Raw genomic sequence first — 21700 nt, 5'->3', positions numbered from 1 at the left:
CTCCTATTGGTGCGCGGGGCTGTCAGTCAGCGCTGGGCAGCTCAGCGGCGGCGGCGCGGGGCTCCCTGAGGCACCGTGAGGCTCCCTGAGGCACCGCGTCCCGCAGCCGCCATGTGGGAGCGGGGTCTGGTGCTGTCTGCCCCCGGCAAGGTGATCCTGCACGGGGAGCACGCTGTGGTGCACGGCAAGGTAAGGAGCCTGCTGCTGCGGGGGGCTCCGCACGGGCTCCTCTCACCTCCTGGCCCGCTCCCCCCTCACCTCAGGGCTCGCTCCCTCCTCACCTCTCCTGTCCCCGTCTCTCCTTCCCCCAGGTGGCCTTGGCCGTGGCTCTGGACCTGAGGACTTTCCTCCGCCTGAGGCCCAGCGCCGAGCCCCGGGTGTGCATCCGCCTGCCCAGTGTCGGCGTGGTGAGGAGCTGGGACACCCTCAGCCTCCAGGCCCTGCGGAGGGGATTTCCAGGCAAGGAACTGCTCCCTGAGCCCGGTGTGAGGCCCTCGGTCCTGTTGGGTCGGTGCTTTAGGTCCTTTGACCTGTGCTGGGTCACCCCCCCTGGGGTTATGGCCCTGGGACTCTCCGGGTTCTTTGTTCCCCTGCAGAGCGTGGTTGGGATTTGTTGTCTCTGACCACGCTCTGTGTGTGTCCCTGCACATCCCTGCCTGGGGCACCCACAGTCCCCCTGGGTGCCTCTTGTCACCTGCCTGGTGCTCTGAGAGTCCCTTGTCATGTCCCTGGTGTCCTGTTTCAGGTTTGCAGGGGGTTGTTTTGGTCCTGCTGTATCTCAGACCCATACAGTGCACACAGGAGCCAGACAGGGAGCATGTCCAGGTGTATTACTGGTGGGGAGCTTGAGGATGTCCCTCTGAAACTACTCTGAGCTGAGGGCTCTTGGGGAAGGCAGGGACAGGGGGCAATTCCTCCCTGCTCCAAGCACACCTCTGCAGCATCTTGTACTGGGTGCAGCCCCTGCCTGGTGGTTGTGCCTTTTCCCTCTCAGGGGATGGTGTTCTCTCCTGGGATCCTCAGGAGCACCGTTTCCTCAGCAGAGAGCATGAAGAAGCTTGCAGAGTTAGAGGACAGAGCACTGACCCCAAATTCTCACACACTGCTGCCTGCTGCTGGCTGTTGGGAGGTTGGACTCGTGTGAGGCACAGCAGAGTGGCCACATTCTTTAGTCAAGGGCTTGTGACTTGCCAAGGTCTGTGTAGTGTGATACAGAACAGGGGTGGGGAGAGAAGCCAGGTTTTCAGGTGGAGCAGTGGAGGTTTTGCTTCATTTTGTTTTCAGTCCTCACAGAGAAAGCTTGTGGGTGAAATCTGGGTTTGGCTCAACATCTTTCTGCCACCTTTAACAGGATATTGTTGCTTTGGGTTTAGCAATTCCCTGGTTTTCTGAAGTTTAAATTCTCCTCTCCTTGTTTCCATAGCTGAGCTGGATGAAGCTAAATCCCCCAGCGTGGAACAGCTGGAGACACTGAGAAAGTTTGCTGGAATTACTGCTGAAGCCTCAGCTCCTGAGAGCCTTGCTACTCTTGCCTTTCTTTATTTGTTCCTGGCTATCTCAGCTAAGTATGGGTAAGGCTCTCTCCCTGCCCCAAGCTCCACTTGCTGTCTGGAGGGCTGGTCACCATCAATTGCTTCTGCAAGGTCATGGGAGGAAACCAAACGTTTGAGGCAGAATTAGGAATTGGGAGGAATCTTTTCTTTGAATCTTTCTTTGGGTTTTGGGTGCCTCAGGAGACACTGCAGAGCAGGGGGGCTCAGGTCAGGTCATCCCCCCCTTCCTGCAGCATCCAAGGGGCAGACATCAGGCAGCTCCTTTCCTCCTGGCTTAGCTTAGAGAAACTGCTACAGGAGTGAGCTCTGACTTCATTCTCTGAGCTAAGTCTGGTCCCTCCTGTGGGCTGAATCTCCCTAAAAACATGAGAGCTTGGGGCTGTTCTGTTTTCTGAGCTCAGCCAACACTGCTGACTGGTTGGGTGCAGCACCAGGTCAGAATCTGATCTCAGTGTTCACACCAAAGGAATAAAGGTTAAAGAGTTGTCCACTGTGCTTGGCAATCTCTGAGTTCTTGGTGACCACCCTGGGGCTGCCCTGAGACCCTCAGCTCCTCATTTGTGTCCCTCCCCAGGCAGTGCAGCTCTGGGGTTGAGTTGAACAGGGCTCTGTGTGTGTGTTTCATCTTGCTTGTCCCTCCAGTGGGATGTAACTGCAGCTCCAGAGCTGGGATATTAAGGCTGTATTTAGGAAAACATTTAAAATCCCATTTAAGACACTCTTTGAAGGGTCTCTTTATGGTGCTGCTCAGGTGCTTAGTTACCAGCTGCCCCTGCTAGCAGCTCAGGAGGTTTTGCTCCCCTGCAGTGGCTCAGCAAGGCCAGTCAGCTCTGCTAAGGAGCCTTCTCCATCCACCCTGGGGTAAACCACATCCTGCTGGACCTTGTTCTCAACAACCTTGGTCCTCACTGGCACCTTTTACCTGGGAAATATCATCTTGGGGTGGGATTCAGGGTGGCTGTGTTACATCCTGCCTGTTTTTATGTTCCAGAGATGTTCCCAGCCTGGACATCCTGGTGTGGTCTGAGCTGCCCACGGGTGCAGGGCTGGGTTCCAGTGCTGCCTATGCTGTCTGCTTGGCAGCAGCCCTGCTGACAGCCTCTGGGGCCATCTCCTGCCCTATGAAGGAGGGAGACTCCACAGCCAGGTAATAACTCACCCTTGGATGCACAGCTCTCCTCTCTCTGCCCTTCTCCTGCCTTTACCTGCACTCATTCTGCTGCTGGCACTTCTCCTGGTCTCTCTGTCCACCTCCTGGGTTCCTCCAGCTCTTTTTCCTTCCCCTCCCATTGCTGCCCAGTGTTCCCAGCAGCAGAGCTGAGCCCTGTCCCTGGGAATCACACATCTACAGTTCTGATCAAAGCAAAGAGACTTGGTACCACTTGTATCATTCCCCTTGCCTGGTGTAAGATGTACAAATTTGAGGGGAAAAAAAAGGCACTTTATTTTGCCAAGTGAATAAAACACTTCAGTGTGGGGGAGGGTTTTGTAACCTCTATTTCCTTTCTGTCCCTGAGCATCTTCCAGGTTTTCCTTTGTGTGCTGAAGGAGTGGAGGTTCCTTTCTTGTTTCTCTGCATTTTCACATGGATTTTTTTTTCCTGCACGTGGCACATTTCCTTCTGATCTTCTGCCCGAGTTTCCCCTTTATCAGTGGTTGGTGAAAGAGTTTCCTTCTGCCCTTGGGTCACCTTCCCTTGGAGCTCACTCCTGAAAAGCTGCTCTGCTGTGTGTCTGTGCTTCAAGATGTGTGGGGCAGCTGGAGCAGCAGAACCCCCTGTGCTCTGAGCCAGGGGCAACCTTTGGGCTTAATTTCTGGGGATTTTGTGTGGGGCTGAGGCAGCAGGAGGGCTGGGACTGTTCTGCTTCAAACCCAGAGCCTGACCCACAAACACCTCCCTGCAGCAGAGCAGTTTGTGTGCCCTGCTCAGGCAAAGCTCCCCAGCACTGACAGGGCCTGAGGAGTAACAAAAGGCCAGTTCCAAAGCAGGCAGTGGGAATTTCTTCCTTCCCTGCTCACACATTTTAGCTGCAGCCTGAATTGTTATTTTTTTAGTTCCAGCTGGCATGCAGAGTGGGGTAAGTGAGGGATGGGGGTGTCAGACTTCAGAAGGGTTTTTGCTTAACGTGGCAAGAAAAGAACAGCATGAGATAATGACTCCTGGGTGGAGAAGAATCACAGCCTCTCAAAGAGGATTAAAAACAAGTGGTTTACAACAAACTGCACTTCTATTTTGAGTAGCAGTGGGGCAAGCTGGTTTCCTGAGTGCTTCCCAGATTAAATATTGGCAAAGTGAAATGCAAGGTGTCTGGAGCTGGATCAAGATGTTCAGCAGAGGCCTGGGGAAGCAGGGAGTTCAAGGAAGCAGCTTCCAGGTAGCTTGTGGCTCTCTGAAGTTGTGCCTTGCTGACAGTCCTCATGATTTCATCTCAGCCTGGGTGATGCTCATCACAAATCCTTCTTTGTGCCTCTGCTCTCTCATCTGGCACCTGTTGTGAGCCCATAGTCTAAAAATCTGTTGAGTGCTTGCTGCAAGGGAGGGTCAGAGATGGGGGGCTGGGGGTTGCAGTGGGGCTGGGGGTTGCAGTGGGGCTGGGGGTTGCAGTGGGGCTGGGGGCTCTCTGCAGGCACCAGCTCCCCTCGGAGTGCCTGGGTTTGGGACAGTCCTGCAGCACAGGGGGACTGGGTGGCTTTGGAGCAGCCTGCTGAGTTCTGGAGCTGTGGGTGCAGCCCCAGAGCTGTGGGGTTTTGAGAGCTCCTGGGGAGAACTGACTGTGGTGGGATGGTGGTAAAGTTGCAGTGGGGAATTGGTGTGGAACTGGCAGCTCTGTGTTTGCTTCTGGAATTCCTACAGCCCATTAATCAGGGAGTTCAATCAGGGGCCTCCATCCCTGGGGATTCTGACCCAGCACCAAGCTCTGTGCCAGGGGCTGAACCCCCAAAACTCTTCCCACTTTGTGTGGCTGCTTTTAAGCCAAGGGCACGACCTGGGTTTGTGTTTTCAGCATCACACCTGGGTCTGCATTTGGTTCCCTCCTTTGCTCTCAAGTGCCAGCTCCAAGTGTTAAAGGAGTTAATCCCTAAAAATCCAAGTCTCTGCAGGAGATAGTAAATCAGTTGTGAGTGCATCTTCTGACCCAGTTTGTGAGGCTGCTGCAGCTGAGCAGCTGCTGACTGGAGGCTGAACTTGCCTGTCTGAAATGCAGCTTCTGCTCTTCTCTTCTCACACTGTGTTTTCTGAGCCTATAAATCCCCCATCCTGCCTGGATTGGGAGCAGGATCCGGGGCCAAGATGTGTGGTACCTGACAGACTCAGGGAGGGGGATTGGGGCTGAACTTCCAGTCACTTAAATCCGATTTTTCCCTCAGCCAGAGCTGGGATCTTCCCCTTGAATCTCCTGCTTCCCAGTGCAGCAGGAGCACACCCTGGTGGTGCCCCTGGTGCTGGCTGTGTCCCTGGAGCAGTGCCAGTTCCTCGGGCAGGGCTGGGGATGCTGTGACATCTCTGCTGGGCAGCAGGGGGGCACTTGGGCAGCAGTGCCTGCTCCCTGCTGGAACCTCACGGAGCAGGGGAGGGATCCAGGGCTTCCTGCAGCAGCCTTGTCTGCTTCCTGCTGTGGCTTCCCTGGGTTTGGGGGTGTGCAGGATGGTTTTCCTCCCTTTCAGGTGGACAGAAGAAGAGCTGAGTGTGATCAACAGCTGGGCCTTCCAGGGGGAGAGGGTGATCCATGGCAATCCCTCGGGTGTGGATAACGCCGTGGGGACCTGGGGTAAGTGTGTGCTTGCTGCTGCCCAGCACTGAGTCTGGGGGCTGAGGAGGGTGGCAGGGCAGCAGCCCCCTGCCCCTTCCCCTTTGCAGAGTGTGCAGCACCCAGGGGATGGTGGTGAGAGGGTGCCACAAGTGGCATTTCTGCAAATAATGAGGTTTGGTTGGGGTCCCTGCAGGGGACAGATGGAGCAGGTCGCCTCCTGACACTGAGGTACAGGAAAGGAAACAGAAACTCCCAAATTCAGGTGTCCCCCCCTCCTTCCCTGCCTTGGTGTGCCCCAGCTGCAAGCTGGGACTGGAGCCAGCTGAGTTCTTGGACTCCATGGTGACACCAGTGTCCCCCAGGCAAGTGCCACGAGGCAGAGACCCCGCTGCAAATAACTGGGATGTAAACCTTGTGGGGTGAACAAAGAAACCTAATCCTGCCCCAAGGATCATGCAGCAGCAAATGCAGCTGGACAGCTGTCATTGAGTTTCAATTAGCAGAGACTTGCAAGTGTTTTGGAAGTGTCCTTGGAGACTTTTAATAATCTTTCTAATGAGACCTAATCACTGTGCCCCCTGTAAGAGCAGGAGCCAAGTGAGACATTCCTTGTGGACAATGCAGTTCCCTGCAGAAGGAGAGCTGCTGACAGGGAAGCACAAGTTCAGTCCAGTTGGAAACCCTTGTGCTGGGCTCTGCCCCAGTTAATCACTGCTTCATTCTTTGTATTTTTTTTTATTTATTTATTATTTTCAGTAAAGATTTAATGCTGCCCAAACTTGTTGCCTTTTAAAAGCTAATTCTGATGATCCCCCAAGTTAAAAGAGAGCAAAGGGAAAGGCTTTGGGTTAACAATGTCCAGGCAGAGCCTCTCATGAAGTCAGCAGGGTCAGGCAGCTCCATGCTGTCTCAGAACATGGTTCTTGCAATTGCTGTCAGGCTGGGGCTGAAGATGGAAGAGCTGCTGCCCCCTGTGACACTGCTATCAGCTCCTGCCCAGACAATGCATCTCTTTTACTTTAGGTGGAGCCCTGAGATACCAATCAGGAAAAATCACTCCATTAAAGAGGTAAGATTCCAGTTCAGAAATCACACTTCCACAGGGGGGGTGGAATGTGTCAGGGAGGGGTTGGGTGGGTCAGGGAGGGTGGGAGAGGATGGGAGGGTGGGCCAGGGTGGGCCAGGGGGTAGGAGAGTGGGTCAGGGTGGGTGGGAGGGTGGGTCTGCGTGGGTCAGAGTGCTTGGGAGGGTGGGTCAGGGGGTGTCAGGAGTGGGAGGGTGGGTCAGAGGGGGTGGGAGGGTGGGTCTGGGTGGGTCAGAGGAGGTGGAAGGGTGGGTCTGGGTGGGCCAGGGGGTAGGAGGGTGCTGGCAGAGGGGCTCTGCAGCCAGGCTTGTGGGTGTGTGTAGCTTGGGTGTTGGGTTGGTTCAGGGTGGGTGGGAGCAGTGAAATGTTTGGTCATTATCTGACATGAAATGAACACAGCACAAAGGATCAATATTAATTTCATGGCAGTATGGGCAGCAGGAAGGGATCTGCTCCTGGCAGCAGCTGATGTGGGGGGAGAGGGGGGGGTTTCTGCTTACCTGGGGAAGGGGGGAAAATCCAGCAGCAGAGACACTCCCAGGTCCTGCCTGTTCCCTCTGCCTCCTGCCAACAAAGTATCATCTGCCTCCATTAAAATCTTTCACTGTGCATGAAATTGCTCTATTAGGAGCTAATGGCTACTGCTGGCTGGTCTCACAGAGCAGATTTCAAAGGAAAAATTTTGCCTGAAAAACACGGATTTCGGTAAATACATTTTTAGTCCAATTACAGCACTCTTAACAGTTGTTCCTGGTATCTAAGAGTAGCAAGCCTGATCCCAGCAAGCACTTAAGCACCTGCTCAACTCTTTTAACACTACTGGGGCTCCTTATTTGGGGTGTCTTGCTCACCCAGGCCTTTAGGGGCAGAAGGAACTGTCACAGTCTGGGCCTTGGGAACTGCTGGGGGATTGTGAAGGAGAGAGGTGAGGAGGGGTCTCCTCCTGCTTCCAGGGTGCCCACACTGAGGATCTTGCTGACAAACACTAAAGTCCCACGAAGCACCAAGGTCCTGGTGGCTGGTGTCAAAGAGAAGATCCTGAAGGTACAGAACCTGCCTGGAGGTGTGTGCTGGGGCAGGGTGGAGAGCTGACCCTCAGGAGCTCGGGTGGGAGTCCCTGACCATGGCCCTGCCCTGCAGAGGGGGTCTCTGGGAATGAGTTGTCCCAAGTGGGCTGAGAAATTGTCCAGCTCCAAGAGACAGACTGGGGTTGGTTTCATCCCAGTGGCATTAGAAGACCAGGAGCAGCCTTGTCACATCTTGCCTTCCCAGTTCCCTGCTATAATGAACCCAGTCCTGGACTCCATCGATGCCATTTCTCAGGAGTGCCAAAGTGTTCTGGAAGCAATGCCTGCAAATCCATCAGCAGAATATTACCCTGTGCTGGAGGTAAGGGGGCTCGTTTGCCAGTATTTTTAGACACTGTGGCTGTTGAACATCAAAATGTCATTTAAAGAACATTAGGTCTAAGGAAAAATTTGATAGCAGGAAATGTTCTGTTCCCAGTGAAACCAAAGTCTGTGTGTGCTGCTCTTAATGCCCTTCCTGGAGCCAAGGGACAGACAGACAGACACTGCTCCTGGTGTCTCTGCACAGTGGTGCCCAGGGAGGGAGGGTGTGGTTCTAGTGCTTTTCTGTGGACCTGTAGTTCTGGAGGTTTTGTTTCCCTCTGCTAAGAAAGAGGGAATGAGTGGAGGCTGAGATGCTGGCTCCCTGCACCTTGGGCCAGCAGCACTCCTCCTGGCAGTCACTGTGAAGCAGCTGCCTTGTCACTGCCAGGGCTGGAGTGAGGAGCAGAGAGCCCAGCAGCTACTGGTTTGGGATGAACTGGTTCTGAGCCAGCTCCCAGTGCTCTGCACTTCTCCTGGCTCTGGAGAATAGCAAACAGAGCTGTGCCCAGGGCTGACCTGACGTTGATGCATGAGGTGCATACAAAGATCTGTGTTTGTCTTGGCTTTGTTCAGAAGAGGAAAGGCTGCTGGGCTGGGGGGAAGCATGCTTCCAAATGGAGGAAGTTGGGTTTTTTGGGTTGTTTTGGGTTGGTTTTTTTCAGTGCTGAGCAGGCTGTAGCACTGATCCATACAGCTGTGAGGTAAGGACATGTGGCAGTGTCCCAGCTGAGCCAAACCTGGCCTGGCTGGGGTGCCAAGTGACTTGGAGCCAGTTGGACAGTCCAGAGCCAATTGGTACCAGTGGTGCCATTCTTTGGTGGCATCTGGATCCCTGCCCTTGACTCTCCTGTGAAGTCCTCTGCTTGTCCTTGCTCTGACTGTCAAGTTGTCCCCTCTCCAGCCATGAGTGTGCTCTGGAGGTGCAGGAGAAGGCTCTGGGGTGGGACACAGCTGCTGTCCCAGCTGTGGCAGCAGCAGAGGCCACTGTGGCAGCAGATGGTTGGTACAACCTTCTCCTCTTTGCTTCAGGCTGTGCTGCCCCTCACTGACTGCACGTGGGGAGCTGGGACTGCAGCACCCACTGGGGGTGTCCTGTGGCATGCACAGCAAAGTCCTTCTGCTCCCTGCACACCAAGGTTAGGCTGAGCTGGGGAGGGCTGGAGTGAGTCTGGAGCTTTGGACAGCTCCTCTCCACCTGAATGCATTAATTATTGCCCAGAGTTGGGAGTGTCTGAGGCAGGGGAGGGCTCATTGGGAGTGTGCTTGGAAGTGCCCTCCCTGGGAAGCAGCCTGGAATGCAATGCCCAGGAAACAGCAGTGCAGTGAGCAGCTTTCTGCCTTGAACCTTGTTTTCTCTTGTGCCTGGGTTGCCCACAGAGGCACAGCTGATGAGATGCAGCATACATATATGTGTATATATAAATATATATATATATTTGGCTGTTTCTGAAACATGCAGGTCTGGACAGCCTTGTACATGAACCATGGAGCTGCTCTACTGTGTCATAAGCTGTCATCCCATTCCTGGCAGATTTGGGATCAGGAGGTGACAGGTGTCTTGGATCATCATAGGTGGTGCTGTGCCCTCACTCAGGCATATAAAGAGGCCTGGAAATGGATGTCTGTCCCAGCCCAGGCAGGCCTGGGGATGGATGCACTCTGCATGCCTCTGCCTCACTCATCTCCCCATGTTGGTTTCAGCACAGCACAGAAATGCTGGCGGGGAGGAATCAGGAATTCTTTGTGCCTCTTCCCCCTCCTGTGCAGTCTTGGCAGCAGATCTGTGTGGAGCTGAGGGGGGGGATGTGACTGACACCTGCCAGGCTGCAGCGTGGCTCCTGCTGCTCCCCTCCAGCCCCCAGGAATGGCAGAGACTGGAGAGGGGAGCTGGGGGAGCTCTGGTCCTGGTCCTGTCTCAGCTGGCTCCTGGCTTGTGACACCCTCTGGCATGGCAAGGGAAGCAGCAGCCAAGGACATGATGGAGCTGGGGTGTCCCAGCAGCACTGCTGGGTACAGGATTCCTCCCAGATGGAGCTGGGAGGGCACTGTGGTGCTTGGGGGCCTGCTCTCTGCTCCTCACCCTGCCCCAGGCTTGCTCCCAGTTCCTTAATTCCTCACCTCTAGCCTGGGGAGGAGTGGAGTTGTAACTCTCACCTCTCTGACAGGAGAAGGTGACTCCACCTCACCTCTCCAGCAGTGCTGTTCCAGAATTGGCTGTGTCACAGGTCCCCTGGGTCTGGTTCTGCTGGATGGGTTGCAGAGCAGGGTGACAGCCACGAGCTGGTGGCTCGGTGCCCTTCCCACAGCCAGCAGGAAGGAGGGGGGGGGGGGGGCCTTGCACAGCCTCCTGCTCAACACTGGTGTGACAGGGGAGAGGTGAAGCAGTCAGGAGGCATTGGGGAGCTCTGATTGAGCACCTGAAATTAAATCCCAGCTGGCAGCTTGAGGTGGTCAGGATGTTCTCTGTCCTCCCTCAGCAAGGAGTGCAGTGCACACCCCCTGCCCCTCTCCAGGGAGGGAGGCAGGGCTGTGAAGTGGCTCTGCCACCATGTAGGCTCATCACACCTGTGTCTGTGCTTGCTTTTTAGGACCTCTTTGACATAAACCAACACCACCTGAACGTGATGGGGGTTGGTCACCCCTCCCTGGACAGGCTGTGCCAGGTGACAGCATCCCATGGCCTGCACAGCAAGCTGACCGGGGCTGGTGGGGGTGGCTGTGGCATCACCCTGCTGAGACCAGGTCAGTAACCCCCTGCCCATCCTTCCCTCTTCCACAGGGCAATCCTGTCAGGTTTGGAAGCAGAGGGACACGAGGGGAAGCAGAGGGACACAAGGCCACCCCCTGTGGTGGGAGCTGTTGAGGGAGCCTGGGATGGCATCCAGCAGAGCCTCCTGGTGGTGCAGTTTGCAGCGTTTGATCCAGGGGTGATTCAGGGGGTTCCTTTATGTGTGTGTCAGTTCTCCAGGCTGCTGGCCCTGCTCCAGGGAAACGTGTTTCAACCTGCCACAGCCCTTTGCAGCCTCCCTGCAGTGGCCCTCACTAACTAACTGCCTGCTCTTGCCTTCCTCTTGGCAGACACCTCCCCGCTGGCCGTGGAAGCAGCCAAGCAAGACTTGTGTGCCTGTGGGTTTGAGTGCTGGGAGACCAACATTGGGGGTCCCGGGGTGACCCTGCACTCCTCCTCATCCCTCAACACCCGAGTGCTGCACGCGCTCTCCGAGGGTTGAGCTCCTGCCTCTGGCAAGACCCCAGCTCTTGGCATCACCTCCTCAGAGTGCTGGCTCTGGGTGTGTGTGCCTGGGAACTTCTCTTCAGCTTGGTGTGGGCTCTGGGGGATTCTAGACATGGAGCCAATTTCAGGCTTTGTGTCCCTGGGAGTGGGGGCTGCAACGAGAAGCCAGGAGCAGCTGCTTGCCCTTGGGCTGGGTGAGAGTTTGACCCAGGCTCTCAAAATCCCATTTTAAATTTACTTACTCAACTGCTGTGCTAATCCCAAGGGGCAGGAGGAGAGGGGCTTGGCTGGATTCCAGCATGGATAATGACACTTGGCTTGGTTCTGCTGCTTCAGATGCCTGTGCTGGATGTTCTTTTCTCCCTGGTGTCCCACCAGGGTGGGCAGTGGGGCTGGCAAGGTGGATGTGCAGAGAGCTTTGACATTTTTGGGTGAAAAGCATCTTGGCAGCTCAGACTCAGGTCTTTTTTTTTTTTTTTTCTGCTGGACTGTAATTCAGGGTGGAGAGGGAACCTCTAAATACACCTCCTGCCTACTACTAATCAGGAATTGGATCATTGATAGAAACAGCACATTTCTAATGAAAATATTGCTGGTTTTACTCTTTCCTGGGCTGTTAAACTGGGACCTGTAACCAGACTCTGGTTTCTGCTCCTCTGCTCCTCTGTGCTCAAGGTCTGGTTCAGGCTGTCACCTCTGAGGACACTTGCTGAAGGCAAGGGAAGTCTGAACATTCCTCTTGGGGTCTGGGATCTCTCACTCTTCAGCCTTGACCCTGCCTGTCCTGCTGGGGGCAGGGGCAGAGCAAGCAGGGGGTTGGTTTAGTTTGAAGTAATTGTTTTTAAGTAGGGGGAAAAAAAAATACAAACCAACAAACTAACAACCACCTCCTTAAAAGCTGACCTTAGCTTGCAATTTGCAAACTGTAAAGCCTTGAAATGCATTTAAAACTCATTACATAAATGTAAATGCAGTTTTCACTGTTGAAATTTTAATGAGCTGAGCCACAGAACTGAAGGGACTTGGCAGGTAAGTGGCTGAAGCCAGAGGATCCTGAAGGAATAAACTGACTCTCAGTGGCTCTGGTGTCTTCTACACCTGCCCAAGAGATTTGATCAGTGTTGTGTTTGTCTGGGGTTTTTAAGTGTAACTCTCTTCATGAAGAGCTGTGTCCAAAGCTGAGAAATAAATGGGCAGGAGGGTGGGAATCACCCTCAGTGCAGGAACAAAAAAAAAAGAAAAATAAATACAAGCTCTGAAATCCCAGCATTGTAGTGACCAGCTTTAGTTCACTCATCAGCTGTAAAACTGTCTCTGGTTTTAATAAATCTGTGTTTTCTTACATGCAAAGTGTTCTTTGATAATTATGCTGGGTACAAAAGGAGAAAAGTACCTTACACAGGTTCAGTAAGAACAGGTTTCAGATGCTGGGTTGCTGTGTCTAATTACAATTCCAATTTGCATCCACGAGAGGCTTCACACTAATCACAAGTCAGAAAGCCTGATAAATAATTTACCATTTTCTAATACAGAGTAATCAATGTGAGTATCTGGAAGTGTGTTGACTATAACCACTTAAATGTGTCTGTAGTTTCTCCTGGTTAGCACAAAGAAGTGCCAAATCCAGTGCAAAGAAACTTCACTTCAAAACATGTCTGAGGTTGGGGAAAAAAAAACCAACAAGCAAAATAATCAAAAGTGTTATTCAGTGTTTTTCCTCATCAGCTGCTTTTGTCAGAGGTGGCTTTGTGCTACGAGAGCTGGGGGAGGAGGGAGGGGAAAAAATGGGGTAAAAATGTTCATTTGCTGGTTTAAGTGAGAATTAGAATTGATGGTTTTGAACTGACCAACTCCCCCCCCCTGTGCCACAGGATCTTGCAACCTGGAATACTTTTGCTTGTGACCGTTCAGCCTTCCCTTGCTGAGCTCTGGGCCCTCTGGGGGTGTGATGGAGCCACAGAAGTGACAGAGTGGCAGTGGCTGAGCCTGGCAGCTGAGATGTGAGTGGGCTGAGGTGTTGTGGCACGTTTGGGGGGTGCAAGCAATTCCCCTTCCTGGGAATGCTCCAGCCATCTCTGGACTGTTCCTCCCTTTGTCCTGCTCTGCTCTCTGCCAGTCCTGAGCCTGAGGAAGGGTTTGTGGCTGTCCTGTCCTGGCTCAGGAGGGGGACACTGGGCTGGGCTGTGTGAGGTTTGGCTGTGGGAAGGGCTCTGCCCCTGGCCCAGGGGCTCTGCTGGAGCCCTGCTCAGCTTTCCCTGTGCCTGCTGGAGTCAGCAGCTGGAGCCAGTCCCAGTTTGTTGGCCCTGAGCAAGGATTTTTGCATCCATCTGTGAGCCCGGGAGCACCCACTCCCTCCTCCTGCTCTGCTGGAGCCTCACTGCAAGCCCCCTGCAATCTGGGAGGGGGCATTTGGCATGGGAAATCCCTTCTGTGCTTCTGCCAACTTCCAAACACCTCCTGCAATTCCCAGAGCTCCCCATGCCTGGCCTGGGAGAGGAGGGGGAGGATTAAAATGTGCTGCCAGCAGCTGGAGGGGCTGCTCCCCCAGGATTTGGGTACCCCATGGAGGTGCCCTCCCTCTCCCTGCAGTTTGCTGCTTGAGGAGCAAAAGGAAAGGAGGATTTCGGGGCAGGGGTGTGTTCTCCCCATGGGCTCATCCCCTTCTCACCCCCAGCCACACGAGTGCTTTTCCCCCCTGCTCTCCCCAGTCTCATTTTTACAGATGTGCAGCAGAGCAGTGATTGCTGCTGAAGGATTAGCCTGGTAATTTGGCTAATTTTTCTTGAGCTTCATTTTTCACATTATGAGCTTTGCAGGAAGACTAACGAGCCTGGGTTTGCATCTAATAGCAGGAGCAGGGAGGGGAAGCCACACTCCATTCTTTTGCAGAACAAAACAAACCAAAAAAAAAAATCCAAAAAGATGCATTGGGGAAGATGCCTTGTAGCTGAGGAGGGGAGGCAGGAGGGGAGGCTCTCCTCTGCTGTGGGACCCAGCAGTAGCCTGGGGTCACTGGTGTTTGATGCCAGCAAAAAAGGAAAATATTTTGTATGAAGAAACCTTTTGAAATCTTTCTTTTTCCTTCTCTGCCAGTGCACAGGACAGCATCACTGCTGGGGTGTGTTTAGGGGCTCCTGTACCCCCCCCTTGGCCTGAGACCCCTGCTGGGGGGGGCTGCCTGGATGCTGCCCATCCATCCCCTGCCAGGCACAGATGGTATTATTTTTTTTTATTATTATTTTTTATTTTTTCACAGTCCATGTCAGCAGTGGCTTCTTTCTGCTCCGGTGAGTAGATGCTGAAGAGGCAGTGACATTATTTGAGATAACAGAGAGAGCAGAAAGAGGGTCAGTGAGAGAGTGGAAATGTCAGTGTGCAGGGATGTATTGGGAGGGGGCTGCTTGGGACCCTCAGGGCTCTTTGCCACTCCTGGGGTCCCTTCTGAGGCAGGGAACCCCCCTCCTTAGGGTGTCTGGGGTGGGTAAGGAGCTGCTGGGTGAGCTGAGCCCCTCTGTTGCCATTTTAAGGACACTTTGCAGATGTTTCATCTGTCTTGGGGTGGATTTCAGGGCTGCCCAGGGTTTGTCACTGAGTGTCTGGGGTGTCCTGCACCCCCCCAGGACCCTGATGGGTGGGTTTTTCCCCCCCCCCCTTCTCCCCATTCTTTCCCTTCTCCCAGCAGGCTGAAGGTTTTGAAAGTTAAGTATTAGAGTCTGCTTTGTTGTTGCCTAACTACGACAGACAAATTGAGAACTAGTTGTCAAAATGTCAGTGCACAACAAATCAACATTCAAAATGAGTCTCAGCACTATGTGGTGTATAATTAAAAAAAAATCCTTTTTAGAAATTTCAGCAAGCGTTGGCTCCGCTTTATATTTGTCTGTGTGATTAATAAAGGCAGCTAATTTTCAGACTTTAAAAACAGCTAGAAAATAGCTCCTAATTACATATTAGGTTCCAAGCAGCCCCCGCTGAGCATGGCTGGTATTGGTGGGCCAGAGAATTTGGCAGGGGCTTAATTACATTCTGAGCATCATCTAATTTTAGTTAAATGTAATGTAATCAGCAGCAGATGTCTGAAATAAAATATGAATTATGAATATGATGAAATTTCATTCTTGAATAAAAAAGTAATTTGCTATTTAGTTCATTAAAGTCGCAGAGGTTTATTAGGGAGCAGGTACACGGCGCGGCTGGGCCGTATTAAAATGATATTTCAGAGAGAGGAGGAAATTGCATTAAAGGTGCTAAAATATTCCGAGGGAAGGAGGAGCAGGGTAGGAATTAACATTTACAAAAATAAGGGAGCCCCTGGGCTGCTGCCAGCCCCTGGTACTGGCAGCTGGAGCTGGGTACCCGAGGTGACGTCCCGAGGTGGCCCTGGGGACATCCTGCCCCGGCCATCCCAGCTGTGATCAGAGTCCCCACACTGAGCCAAACCCTTTCCCTGTTATTTGGGGAGGGGGCTGTGATGGGGACATGAACCCCTGGTGCTGGTGTCCCTCTGCCACCTGAGTGCTGGGCTTTGGGTGCTGCCTTCCAGCTCGGCCGGGAGAATGAACCCAATTCCCCCCTTGGCTCTGGGAATGTGCTGATCCCTGGCGGGTGCTGTTGCCTGGATCTCTCTCCCTGCTGCATCCTCTGTGATTTTTGCCTCAAAATTGCTTTTCTCTCCCCCTCAGTGGCCTGGGCTGGCAGAGAAGCAGCTGGAGAGGGGGAGGAAGGCACTGTGTCTGTTATTGCCTGCCTTACAGACTCGGGTGTCTCCATCCCACCCAGATGCCCACAGCAAGGCTGTGCCCAGGCTGTGCCTCAGATCCCTGCCCGCTTCCCAGAGAACATTCATTGCCCCTGTGCTCAGCCCTGGTGAGGCCACAGCTTGAGTCCTGTGTCCAGTTCTGGGCCCCTCAGCTCAGGAAGGAGATTGAGGTGCTGGAGCAGGTCCAGAGAAGAGCAAGGAGGCTGTGAAGGGATCCAGCAGAATTCCTGTGAGGAAGGGCTGAGGGAGCTGGGGGTGTTGAGGCTGGAGAAGAGGAGGCTCAGGGGAGACCTCATCACTCTCTCCAGCTCCCTGAAAGGAGGTTGGAGCCAGGGGGGGTTGGGCTCTTTTCCCAGGCAACTCTCAGCAAGACAAGAGGGCAGGGTCTCAAGTTGTGCCAGGGGAGGTTTAGGTTGGAGATGAGAAAGAATTTCTTTCTGGAGAGGGTGATCAGGCATTGGAATGGGCTGCCCAGGGAAGTAGTGGATTCTCCGTGTCTGGAGATCTTTCCAAAGAGCCTGGATGTGGCACTGAGTGCCATGGGCTGGGAACCACGGGGGGAGTGGATCAAGGGTTGGACTTGATGATCTCTGAGGTCCCTTCTAACCCAGCCAGTTCTAGGATTCTATGACCATTCCATGGCCCATTCCTGCTGCAGACAGGGAAATCCCTGCTCACCACTGGGCTGTCCCCAGCTGCTGGCTACCGGGCAGCTCCGGGGTGCCCGGCACGGGTGATGCCGATCCCGTGTGGGTTGCCAGCCCCTCCCTCCCCTATTCATCAAGGGCATGACAGCTAAAATTCATTTGAAGGTGAAGAAAGTGCCGGCTAATCCTTTCTGTGAGACAGTGACAGACTAGCAGCTCGGGAAGAATTGCACAGCAGTAATGAAATTAGGCTAAAACTGCTGGCGGATAGCAGATAATTGCCCTTGTCTGTCACCAGGAATAACATCTCCCAAACCCAACACAATCATTGTTTAAAGTTGCAGGAATTTATTTTATTTGTTTTAGGGGGGGTTTAGCTTTGGCGTTCCAAAAGCTTTTCTTTTTTTTACTTTTTTTTCCTGGAAATTAACCCTCTTCTTAAAGCTCTCCCCAGGCCCTCCTCGGGTGTTTCCTCCGCAGCTCCTTAGCCTTGACGAAGCAGTCACACAACGTGCATCAGCATCCTGCCCGGGGGACCTGCTGGGACATGGTCCTGGGAAGCAGATGGGTCTCTGGGGACACAGTGCTGCTGTCACTCCCTGGCTTTGGGGACAAATCTGGTGAGAATGGGATCCTGGCAGCCTCGGTGGATGTGCCGGAGCCGGTGCTGGGGTGGGTGCTGGTGGTGGTGTTGGGGTGGGTGGTGGTGGTGGTGGTGGTGGTGCTGGGGTGGGTGGTGGTGCTGGGGTGGCCACACAACCCCCAGGGCTGCCCACCACCCATTTATTTGGTAATTTAGGGGGCAGGAGGCAGCGAGGTGAGGGTGAGTGAGTGCAGTGGCCGCCGAGCGCCGTGTTTCATGCGGGAGGGCTGGCACGGGTAATTTACTGCAGGCAGCAATAACATATTTCACTTCCCGTCTCCCAGATGAAGATTACTGGTGTTTGAAAGTGCCTGAACACACACTCAATTCTGCTTAAACACTCAGAGCCAGTCGTGTGTGGATCAGCCTGGCAGCATGGCTGGGACAGGGATGGGGACAGGGACAGGCTGCACCATAGTCCCCACACCCACCAGCAATGGGGGGAACCCCCCCAGTGCAGCAGTTGGAAATATTCCACACACCTTCCCTGACATTTCATCTGCCCAGGCAAGGAGCTCCGTGGCATTTCCAAGAGGGGCTGGGGAAAGGTCAGGAGGTGGAAAAGGTTGGCAGGGTCGGTGCTCCTGCCTCCCTCCATGGATCCCCCTGACCCCCCCTGCCTGGCTGCAGCACAGACACCCCACCAGCTGAATACTGGATGGATGTGGGGCCCATGCTGGGCTGGACCCCCCCCCAGCTCCTGCTGGCCTCAGCATTCCCCCCAGGAATTCCTGGCTGTGGGCAGAGCTGAGGTGTTGGTACTGGGATCCCCGAGGCTTTGCCAGGAAGCCCTGAACCCAAGGCTGCAGTTCCCTGCACACCAGGAGCTGCTGCTGCTCCTGCCAGTGTTGGTGTCCCTCTGGCACTCCCATTAATGTGTCCCCCAGCACATTTGTCCTCATTTGGTGCCAGCTTCAGCACGTGGGGATGCAGCCAGGGCCAGGCACTGCTCCTGGCACAGCTCAGCCCATCCCTGCACACCAGGATGCTGGTGTGAGTGGTGCAGCCCAAACCAGCCAGTGAATCCCAGCCCACTCCCACGTGCACATCCCAGGGAACATCCCCAGCCCGTGGCAGGATGAGGGGAACCCCAGGGGAAGTCCCCATCTGCCACACAACCTCCCTGTGCCATGGTCCCTGCTGCTCTGGTGTCCCCCTGCCAGCACTGGGATGATTTCACTCCAGGTCTGAGCTGGGGAGTGGGGAACTGGGCTTGTGGGATGAAATGGGAGCTGGGAATAGCTTTTGGGGGATAGCAGGGCTGGGATGGGGCAGGCTGACCCAAAGGCTCCCATCTGCTCCTCCTGGTTGCCCAGGGCCACCCATCATCCTCCCGTGGCAAGAGGGATGGTGACACTGCCCCAGTGTCCCCCAGATTCCAGGCTGGAGCTGCTGGTGGGTAATTTCTGATTAAGGATTTACTGTACCATCAGCTCCAGTTTGATTGCAGATGTTTTTAATTATATCCTATAAGATCGTGTTATGTAATTGCATTTATCTGATTGAAGCCTTAATTGTAGGATTTCATAATGGTATGACTGGGTAAATACACCATTGCCTCTGTTGTCCCCCAATGGAAATTAGGTGCTTGGTGCCTTTATTGCATTCTCCTGGAGAGGAGTTTGAGTTGGGAAGAAGCAAACCAGGAGAGAGAAAGGAGAGGAGAGGTGAGTTTGTCCTCCCCATCCCCATCCCACGAGTGGGATCCCTTCCCTGGGGTGGGGACCTGTGGGATGTGCTGTGGTCCCTGAGGTCAGGCCCTGCATCCCTGGCACCTTCCAGATGCTTTGAAAATAATCTGTTTGGGTTTTTAAGGGGTTGGGAAGAGGCACTTACCCAAAATTAATGTTTCCATTAAGAACACCACACAGTGAAATGATTGTCAAGCCCTGCACCTTCTTGAGAGCCCCCTGCGTGCCCAGGAAGGTGCTAACCACGGGTTTGCTGGGGTCTGGCACCTTTGGCAGACTGAGGGGAGGTTCAGGGGTTTCTCGGAGCCTTTTTCCCCACCCAGAACCCACAGCATGTGGCTTGCCTGGGGCTAATGGGTTTAGGATTAGGGGAATATACACAAATCCCGCCTGGCATGGCACGGGAAGGTGATTTCATTAGGATTTAGGTTCAGAGAAAAGTCTCCCTCCTTCCTCTGTCTCCCTCTCTCTCCCCTTAATATTATTTTTATTCAATTACATCAGTGATTCATGGAACTTCAAAGGCTTTTTCATCAGCACAACCCAAATGCTGCTGGAGAGCCTGCTGGAAAGAGGGGAAGAGAAAGAAAACCTGAGCTGCTGCTTTAATGGAATTATGGGCAGGGGCTTTTAATTAAAAACAAAGGTTGGGGATGGGGCTATCTATAATTCAGGGCCGCGGGATGTAATATCTGCTGGAGGTTTCATTTTAATAGATGGATGTATTATTAACAGTGGGATCTCTATTTCCCAAGCCTGAGGAAGGCCTGGCTGTCCCCACAGGTACAGCTGTCACCCTGCCACCGGGCTGGCTGAGGGGACACTGGGTGGCCACAGGCACAGGGATGCTCCTGGTGAACCCCCCCCTGGAGCCACACCAGCCACAGGAATCATCCTGACTCTAATTAGTTAATTAGTTAGGGCTGGTGTGGATTATTTAGTGTGGTTCCATCCCCTCTTTTTGAGGGTTTCCTCTTAATTAGCCTTTATTAATGAGACATGACCTCGTCCGGCGTGTGGCTTCCTCGCTGCCATCTGCCAGGAGGATGCTTGTCCCCACCCCAGTGTAGGACAGGGATGTCCCCGAGGCCAAGGGCAGCCAGGTGGTGGCTGGAGGGACAATGTCACACCGTGGTCCTGGCTGGAGGGACGATGTCACCCTGCAGCCCAGCTGGCTGCCTGGATGCTGCTGCCCTGGGGGACAACCCCAGGGGTGTCCCCATCCCTGTACCACTCCGCTGGGAGTGGCACCCACCCCCCAACCCCCCCCTGCCATCCCCTCTGCCAGGCGAGGCGTGCTAATAAAAACAAATTAACTTGTATAAGCATTAATTTCCCAGCATCCATCCATCCATCCCGGCCTCATTACGAGGGTGATCCCAGGAGCCGGGGCTTTGGGCGGATCCTAATGAGGCGCATGCGGTAGTAAAAGTCCTGCTAATAGGATTTATTTACTGTCATTGTCATTCGAGGCACAGTGCCATCACCCGGCGGCCAGGCTGGAAAACTGCCGCAGCTGAGCAGGGGAAGGGCTGCCAGGGGGGCACGGGGGTCCCACCAGAGCTGGGACACGGGGCAGGGGCTGTCCCTGCAGAGCCACATCCTGTCCCTTGCTCCAGAGAAGGTTTCCCAGAGGATGCAGCCTGTCCCGGCCGTGCCAAAGCACACAAGAACCCAAATGGGTCGGGTTTCTCCCAAAAATACAGGGAGGGTGCTGCAAGGGGAGGGGGACACCCACTTGTCCTGTGTTGGTGGCCACTGGCAGGGATCACTCGGAGCCCTGGAACCAGAGGATGCCCCAGCCCCTGCCCCATCCCTGGGAGCTGCCAGGCTGGCCGTGTCACTGTGCATTGCCAGGGGACAGGACCCTGCTCACGTTTCCAGCACAGCCGGGCTGCAGGAGCTGCTCCTGAGGCTCTCAGCTCCTCCTGGCCCCACGCTTGGCACATTCCCATCCTCCTGCACAGGGACAGCTCTGAGATTTGGGAAGCTCAGTGCCAGAGGGATGCTCTGGCCACGCCAGGGTCCCCACCCCAGCACATCCTGTGGCTCCCAGCAGAGGCAGCAGCAAAGCTCGGTCCCTGCTGCCGAGCCTGCGGTGACAGCTCCGCTCCCGTTCCAGCAGCTCAGGGATGTGCTCTGGGATGGGAGGGTCCCAAACCCACTCAGAAGTCCCGGAGGAGGGAGCAGAGCTGGGAGAGCTTGTCTCTCGCTTCACACTCCATTATTGTTGCTAAGGAAACCTCTTTCCCGGGATCTGGCCTGGAACACATCTGTCCCGGCAGGGCCCCGCATCCCAAACTGCCCCGGAGAGCCGGAGCCGGCACAGACAAAAGGCCGGGATGGAGGCGAGGGACTGCCTCGGGGACACTGTGGTGGCACTGTGGGGACACGGCTCTGCTTCCAGACGTGGCAGGGTGTTGGAGAAAGCCCCCCGTGGGAGTGTGGAGAGGGATCATCACAAAAGAAAAATTTTAAAAGAAATACAAAAATAGAAGTAACTCCCCAGCCATCCCCATCCCTGTCTGGCAGCAGGAGGTGTTCCTCTCCATGTCCTGCTCTGAGGGCTGGCACAGCTGCCTGGCCACTGGCCAGAGCTGCTCCTCCTGCTTTCATTTCATCCCATCATTAATTTCAGTCCCTGGTTTAGGGGGGCTGAGGGTCCCATCCAGCCCCTCATCCTCCCCTGGGCCCGGCTGACGCTTCCCACTGCAGCCAGACAAGTTCCCAGCATCAGGAACGTGAGGCTGGGGCATTGATTTGCAGCTTCCTTTTGAAGCTGCAAGAATTTACTCCTGGGGAAAGCTCTTTCTCCAGCCCTCAGGAGGTTATGGATGGCCTTGAACCCCTCCTTGACACAGAAAAGCACCCGGTGCTGGGGAGGGGAGGCTGGGGCACCCCACTTTGGGCAGGGCCATGGAGTCAGCCTCACCCCAGCTTCTGGG

The 21700-nt window shown here is 54.4% G+C and overlaps 1 protein-coding gene and 1 long non-coding RNA gene across 2 annotated transcripts; both read left to right on the top strand.

Moving 5' to 3' along the window:
- Positions 1-50: 50 nt before the first annotated feature.
- On the top strand, positions 51-12357 carry MVK (mevalonate kinase). The gene is made up of 10 exons (XM_030460895.1): positions 51-189; positions 312-459; positions 1424-1571; positions 2545-2700; positions 5220-5323; positions 6329-6374; positions 7343-7433; positions 7662-7778; positions 10369-10522; positions 10859-12357. Exons 1-10 carry the CDS (start codon positions 112-114, stop codon positions 11008-11010), a joined length of 1194 nt encoding a protein of 397 aa, XP_030316755.1. The 5' UTR covers positions 51-111; the 3' UTR covers positions 11011-12357.
- A 532-nt stretch (positions 12358-12889) lies between these two features.
- Positions 12890-17038, top strand: LOC115599241. The gene is made up of 3 exons (XR_003988240.1): positions 12890-13015; positions 14109-14231; positions 16902-17038. It is a non-coding gene; the product is annotated as an uncharacterized LOC115599241 (long non-coding RNA).
- The last annotated feature ends 4662 nt before the right edge of the window (positions 17039-21700 follow it).

Source organism: Calypte anna, chromosome 15 (assembly GCF_003957555.1).
Source record: "Calypte anna isolate BGI_N300 chromosome 15, bCalAnn1_v1.p, whole genome shotgun sequence".
NCBI lineage: Eukaryota > Metazoa > Chordata > Aves > Apodiformes > Trochilidae > Calypte > Calypte anna.
The sequence above is the reverse complement of the archived record's forward strand: the minus strand, read 5'-3'. Positions and strand labels throughout refer to the sequence as shown.

Excerpts from the sequence above, each read along its gene's own strand:
- MVK (XM_030460895.1), top strand. The coding sequence starts at position 112 with ATGTGGGAGCGGGGTCTGGTGCTGTCTGCCCCCGGCAAGGTGATCCTG. Across the intron at positions 460-1,423 it reads CCTGCGGAGGGGATTTCCAG|CTGAGCTGGATGAAGCTAAA; the intron begins GCAAGGAACTGC and ends TTGTTTCCATAG. Across the intron at positions 7,434-7,661 it reads TCAAAGAGAAGATCCTGAAG|TTCCCTGCTATAATGAACCC; the intron begins GTACAGAACCTG and ends TTGCCTTCCCAG.